Source organism: Auxenochlorella protothecoides (genome assembly GCF_000733215.1).
Source record: "Auxenochlorella protothecoides strain 0710 unplaced genomic scaffold scaffold63, whole genome shotgun sequence".
Classification (NCBI taxonomy): domain Eukaryota; kingdom Viridiplantae; phylum Chlorophyta; class Trebouxiophyceae; order Chlorellales; family Chlorellaceae; genus Auxenochlorella; species Auxenochlorella protothecoides.
In genome coordinates, this window is record NW_011934362.1 from 124,499 (window position 1) to 130,949 (window position 6,451).

General features: G+C 67.5%; 2 protein-coding genes across 2 annotated transcripts in view; one reads left to right on the forward strand and one right to left on the reverse strand.

Annotated features, from left to right (window-relative positions):
- F751_5430 (E1A-binding protein p400) overlaps positions 1 to 1,579 on the reverse strand; it is a gene marked incomplete at both ends in the record, with an annotated part of 6,238 nt that extends 4,659 nt beyond the window's left edge. The window contains 3 exons of the mRNA XM_011402552.1: positions 93 to 452; positions 760 to 1,296; positions 1,535 to 1,579. Of these exons, the coding sequence (XP_011400854.1) occupies positions 93 to 452; positions 760 to 1,296; positions 1,535 to 1,579 (942 nt within the window). The remainder of the gene's footprint in view (positions 1 to 92; positions 453 to 759; positions 1,297 to 1,534) is intronic.
- Positions 1,580 to 2,234: 655 nt separating this feature from the next.
- On the forward strand, positions 2,235 to 5,745 carry F751_5431 (2-oxoglutarate dehydrogenase, mitochondrial; the record flags this gene model as incomplete). The annotated part of the gene is made up of 3 exons (XM_011402553.1): positions 2,235 to 2,478; positions 2,738 to 4,293; positions 4,459 to 5,745. 3 exons carry the CDS (start codon positions 2,235 to 2,237, stop codon positions 5,743 to 5,745), a joined length of 3,087 nt encoding a protein of 1,028 aa, XP_011400855.1.
- Between the last annotated feature and the right edge of the window lie 706 nt (positions 5,746 to 6,451).

The window sequence follows — 6,451 nt, forward strand, 5'->3', positions numbered from 1 at the left end:
GGCGCCGGGCGCGGCGCGCCGCCGCGCGCGCCGCCCAGCGCACCCGTCGCGCGGCGCGTGCCGTACCGCCCCGTCGCCGGCTCGGCGCCCACGTCGTAGTCGGCGTCCACGTCGCGGTAGCGCTCGCGCCGCCGTTTGCGCAGGTACGTGTCCTCGATGTACTGCCGCGAGGCGGCGCGCTTGGGCGGCGCGCGCTCCGCGAACTCCGCGTCGCCCAGCTCCGCAAAGTCGTCCAGGAGGTAGCCGGCGCGGCGGCCGCCCTTGCCGCGCTTTCCTTTCTGGGCGTAGGGGTCGCCGTCGTCGGCCAGATCGGCGCCGTCGCCGGCGTCGCCCAGCAGGCACCCATCGGCCAGGTCGGCGTCCAGGCGCATGGCGCGCTTGCTGGCCTCCGCCACCGCCGCAAAGTGGCTCCTCAGCGCCGCGTCCAGCTCGTAGCGGTAGCCGCGGCACACCTGATGAGAGATTGTAGAGGGGGAGGGGGGTTGACTCCATGACCGTGCATGAGACCGGGCCAATGGCTGGACGAGGGATGACACACAAGGCGCCAGGCGCGGCAGTAGGGAAGGTCGCAGGGTGCGATCGATGCGGAGTGGCATTTCGAATACCCTGCACGTTCCAATAGCTGCACAGGGGGCCCTCATCCGGACGACCCACGGCTCAGCCGACGCCAGGCCCTGCCCAGGCCTGGACACCTCATCATGAGCACCTCCAGCATCCCCACCAAACCCCTCCCTCCCCAACCCAAAGCGATGCACACACCATGTCCGCCTCGATGGCGCGCTCCAGCTCCCGGCTCTCCAGGGTCGCCTCCAGCGCAGGCGCCAGCTCCGGCTCCACAGAGTACACCAGCGCGTAGTCGAAGCCCGGGGGCGTGGGGGGGATGGCCTCCAGGGCCAGGTCCGCCCAGATGGGGTCGGCTGTGGGGTCCAGGGCCAGGCCGGCGCCGGCCTCGGCACGCGCGGCGGCCGTCAGGCGCTTACCCGCCACGGCGGCCGCAGCGGCGACCGCCGCCGCGCGCGCCGCGACGATCTCGTCGTGGAAGGCCCGGTGCTCGGGCGGCGGCGGGCGCAGCCCAAACTCGCCGCGCTTTCCGGCAACCTCGGCGGCCACGGCCAGCGCCGTGCTGGCCTTCCACAGCCGCTCCTGCGCGAAGTCGACGGCCAGCCAGTGCGCCTCGGCCAGCACCGCATCCCAGTGGGAGAAGGGGCGAGCCGGCTCGGGCAAGGGGCGGGTGTAGGCGCACGCCAGCAAGGCGCGCAGGCCTGCCACGTCGGCGCCGGACGCCAGCACGGCGTCCTCGCGCGCGATCCGGGCCGCGGCCTCGGGGTCGGGCGCGGTGTCGGCGGGGGCGGTGCCGGGCGGGGCGGCGGCGGTGACGGTGGGGGTGCCGGCGCCATCAGCCTTGGCCGGGGCTGCCGCTGCCGGGGGTGGGCTCGCAGTCATGTCTGGGGAAAGGTGTGATCAGTCATACAGTACAGTGGCGTTGGGTGTCGCAGCTGCTGGGTGCTCTGCTCGTAGTGTCCAGGCAGGGAACCTGCGCAGGGTTGGGGTGGACGGATGAAGTCACGAGAGCCTCCATGCGGGCGAGCAGACGGTGAGGAATGCTGTGTTATGTCTGGGAGGCGAAGGGTAATGATCTCCAAATCCCATGCATGACATGTGTGTGAGGAGTGTCATACCCCTGAGGCGGCCCAGTCAGGGCATTATCACGGCTGGGCACCCCATCCCCTGCTAGCTGGATCTGCAACCACCGGGCCCAACATCAAACTTGCGGTAACACCGCCCGATTGAAATTCTGGGGCCCAGGTAGGAAGCGGGATGGAACAAGGACCGATAAACAAGGCTGATTCGCCCGGCACACCATTTTTCAGGCCCCTGTCCAGGCCCATTTCGAGTTTGGTCCCCAGGAGACATCACCTTCGAAAACCTTGTTTCTCCGCTCTCCCGCGGGCTGACGGCCTGGCGCCGCGTCCGTTACCCGCTACAATGTCCATGCAGCGCCTTGGAAGAGAGAAGTGCTGCGTGTGTGGTCGTTCCGGCCCCCTCCGGAGCCTCTGCCGGCCCAACACTGCGCATGGGCATGGGAAACGCATTATCGGGTGGAAAGCAGGCCCGTCGCGCCCTTGCCTTCCCTGGTGAGTCTACTTACTCATCAATTGCCGGGCCTTGGCCCCACCCAGACCACAGCAAGCCCATCGCATGAATCGCAGGGGTTCAGCTTAGAGTTATCAGCCATGTTGGCGCACTCGTCCCGTCGGGTGGCGGGCCGCGTCGCCCGCACGCTCGCTGCCGTCCAACGTGACTTCAAGTCCAGCGCCGAGGCGGGACAGGCCCACCCCAAACCGGTGCCTCTCTCTAAGCTGAAGGACAGTTTCCTGGATGGCACCTCCTCCACCTACCTGGAGGAGCTGGAGCAGCGCTACCGGGAGGACCCCGCGAGCGTGGACCGCACCTGGGCCTCCTTCTTCAAGTCCATGGGTGGGCTAATGGGGGCCTGTATGGCATTCCCGCGGGGGGGTTCGAATCAGCATGCCCACCGGGCTGCGTGATCCTTTGGGTCCGGCCCGGTGCCGGAAATCCCTCACCCGTGGTGCTGTGCTCTGCCTGGGGCACGGGCCGAGGAGATCCCCTTTCTCTGCTTGTGCCCCCACATCCTGCTTCTAACAACAACACCCTGGCAAACTCCAACACCCCGGTATCCCCAACCCCAACTTCCTCCCCCACACAACAACGACAGACATGGGTGTGTCCGCCGAGGCGGTGGCCGAGGCGTACGACGCCTTTGAGCGCGGGGAGAACGCGTCCCCCCTGGCCGCGGCGGCGGTGTCGGCCCAGTCCATCCAGGAGTCAATGCGCCTGCTGCTGCTGGTGCGTGCCTACCAGGTGATGGGCCACCTGTCGGCGCAGCTGGACCCGCTGGGCCTGGACCAGCGCGCCGCCCCCGCGGAGCTGGACCACACTTTCTACGGCTTCTCGGACGCGGATCTGGACCGCGAGTTCTTCCTGGGCACCTGGAACATGGAGGGGTTCATGGCGGAGGACCGGCCCATCCGCACGCTGCGCGAGATCCTGGGGCGCCTGCGTGAGACGTACTGCGGCCCCATCGGCTACGAGTACATGCACATCAACGATCGCGAGCGGTGCAACTGGATCCGCGCGCGCATCGAGACCGCGGAGCGCGAGTCGTACTCGCGCCAGAAGAAGATGCTCATCCTGGACCGCCTGTCCTGGAGCGAGCTCTTCGAGTCCTTCCTGGCCAACAAGTACACCGCGGCCAAGCGCTTCGGGCTGGAGGGGTGCGAGGCGCTGATCCCGGGGCTCAAGGCCATCATCGACTCCGCGGCCGAGCTGGAGGCGCGCAGCGTGGTCATCGGCATGCCACACCGCGGGCGCCTGAACATCCTGGCCAACGTCATGCGCAAGCCCATGGAGCAGGTGTTCAGCGAGTTCGCGGGGCGGCGCCCCGGCGAGGGCGGCGGCGCCTACACCGGGTCGGGCGACGTCAAGTACCACCTGGGCACCTCCTATGACCGCCCCACCATCCACGGCAAGCGCGTGCACCTGAGCCTGCTGGCCAACCCCTCCCACCTGGAGGCGGTGAATACGGTGTGCCTGGGCAAGGTGCGCGCCAAGCAGTACTACTCGGCCGACGACTCGCGCCGCGCCAACCTGCCCATCCTCATGCACGGCGACGGCGCGTTTGCGGGGCAGGGCATCGTGTATGAGACCCTGGACATGTCGGCCCTGCCCGACTACACCGTGGGCGGCACCATCCACGTGGTGGTCAACAACCAGGTGGCGTTCACCACCGACCCGCGCAAGTCGCGCTCCTCGCCCTACTGCACCGACGTGGCCAAGGCCCTCTCCGCCCCCGTCTTCCATGTGAATGCGGACGACGCGGAGGCGGTGGTCCGCGTCTGCGAGCTGGCCGCGGAGTGGCGCCAGACCTGGGGCTCCGACGTCGTCATCGACCTCATTGGCTACAGGCGCTATGGGCACAACGAGATCGACGAGCCCATGTTCACCCAGCCCCTCATGTACTCCGCCATCAAGCGCCACGCCAACCCGCAGCAGCTCTACGTCCAGCGCCTGCTGGCCGAGGGGTCGGTGAGCAAGGAGACGGTGGACGACATCCAGAGCACGGTGCAGGCCAAGCTGGCCGCTGCGTTTGAGGGGGCCAAGGAGCACCAGCCCAAGCTCTCCGACTGGCTGTCGAGCCACTGGAAGGGCTTCAACTCCCCCATCCAATACTCGCGCATTCGCAACACCGGCGTCCCCATTGACCTCCTCAAGGTGAGGGGGGTTTGGTTTTTTAGAGCGAGGGGGGGGGACCCTTGATTCCTGAGCGTCGACTGCATGTATCTCTGCGGTGGCCCTCCCTTCCTTAAGCTACCCTGTGCCTCACTCCCCGTTCCCCCCTTCCACCCCCCCAAATACCAACAAAACAACACCTCACAGTCCGTGGGCGACGTGATCACCGCGCTGCCGGCCAGCTTCAAGCCCCACCGCCAGATCGCCAAGGTGTACGAGAACCGACGCGCCATGGTGGCGGGGGAGCAGGGCGTGGACTGGGGGTTCGCGGAGGCGCTGGCCTTTGGCACGCTGCTGGCGGAGGGCAACCATGTGCGCCTGAGCGGGCAGGACGTGGAGCGTGGGACTTTCAGCCACCGGCACGCGGTGGTGCACGACCAGGCCACCGGGGACAAGTACACACCGCTGGCCCATGTGTACGAGGACCAGCGCGCAGGGCAGTTCACGGTGTCCAACTCCTCCCTCTCCGAGTTCGGCATCCTGGGCTTCGAGCTGGGGTACAGCCTGGAGTCGCCCAATGCGCTGGTCCTGTGGGAGGCCCAGTTCGGCGACTTTGCCAACGGCGCCCAGATTATTTTCGACCAGTTCATGTCCTCCGGCGAGGCCAAGTGGCTGCGCCAGTCGGGGCTCACCGTGCTCCTGCCCCACGGCTACGATGGGCAGGGGCCGGAGCACTCCTCCGCGCGCATGGAGCGCTTCCTGCAGATGGTGGACGAGGACCCGTACCAGCCCCCCGTCATCGACGAGAAGGAGTGGTTCACGGGTGGGCACCTGGGCTCCCAGACCCAGCGCATCAACTGGCAGGTGGTCAACTGCACCACCCCCGCCAACTACTTCCACGTCCTGCGCCGCCAGATCCACCGCCAGTTCCGCAAGCCTCTGGTCGTCTTCTCGCCCAAGAACCTGCTGCGCCACCCGCTGGCGCGCTCCCCGCTCACCGAGTTCGACGACAAGCCCGACGATAAGTACATCGAGGGCGTGCGCTTCAAGCGCGTCATCATGGACGAGAACGCCACCGACCGCTCCCCCAATCCGGAGCCAGTGCCGGGGGTCAAGCGTGTCGTCTTCTGCTCCGGCAAGCTCTATTACGAGCTGGCCACGGAGCGGGCGCGGCAGGAGGGCAAGGCCGACGAGGTGGCCATTGTGCGCATCGAACAGCTCGCGCCCTTCCCCTTCGACCTGGTGGAGCGGGAGCTGCGGCGCTACCCCAACGCGGAGGTGCTGTGGGCCCAGGAGGAACCCAAGAACATGGGCGCATACCTCCACGTCCAGCCCCGCCTGCAGACCTGCATCCAGGGCGTGGGCGGCACGCCCCCCATGCGCATCAAGTACTCGGGACGCAAGACCATGGCCTCCACGGCCACCGGGTTCGGCTCGGTGCACGCCCAGGAGCAGGCGGAGCTCATTGCCAACGCCCTGGACACCTCCTTCTGAGGGGGGGATGTTGGGGTGCCAGACCCGGGAGGCCGCCCCCGCGCTGCTCGCACGCCGGAACCCTCGAAGGGCTTTTGTGGTGGCGCAGCGTGCGGCTGACACCCGTGAGAATGCATGCTTGTAATCTTAGTCTCGTCATGATAAGGGGGTTGAGCTTCAGGCAGGTGAGGGCGTATGCTTCGCGCGAGCCGAAGATATGCCGCTAACGGGCTTGCGCCGGTTGCACAGCTGCTTCCCGCAAGCGGGATCTGACTGGCGCAGTTGGTTGCCTCTAATGGCGAACCAGAGGGGGTGGGGGGGTGGGAGAAGGGGAAGCAGGGGGTCCACCAAATGCAGTGGGACGAAGTGCATTTTCAAAAAAGCACTTGGTTAGCATCAGGATGTTGGCCGCCCCGTTCACATCGCGGTTGACGACATGAACTCTGCAGCCCTTGTTCGTGCACCGCTTGGTGTCCCACACGTCCACCAGCTTCTCCTCGCCTCGGCGCACCCGCACGTACTGGTGGGCATGCAGGGTGGCGTGACAGGCGCAACACAGCTTTGATGACCTGTGCTCGTCCACCACCACCACCCTGCACACCCGCCGCAGGCGCCGCAAGAAGCGGATCCAGGGCCCCGGCGGGGGCCCCCGCATGATGCCCCCCCGGTCCTGGGCCGACCAGTTGCCCACGCCCACGACAGTGGTCATGCCAGGGGGGGGGCGGAA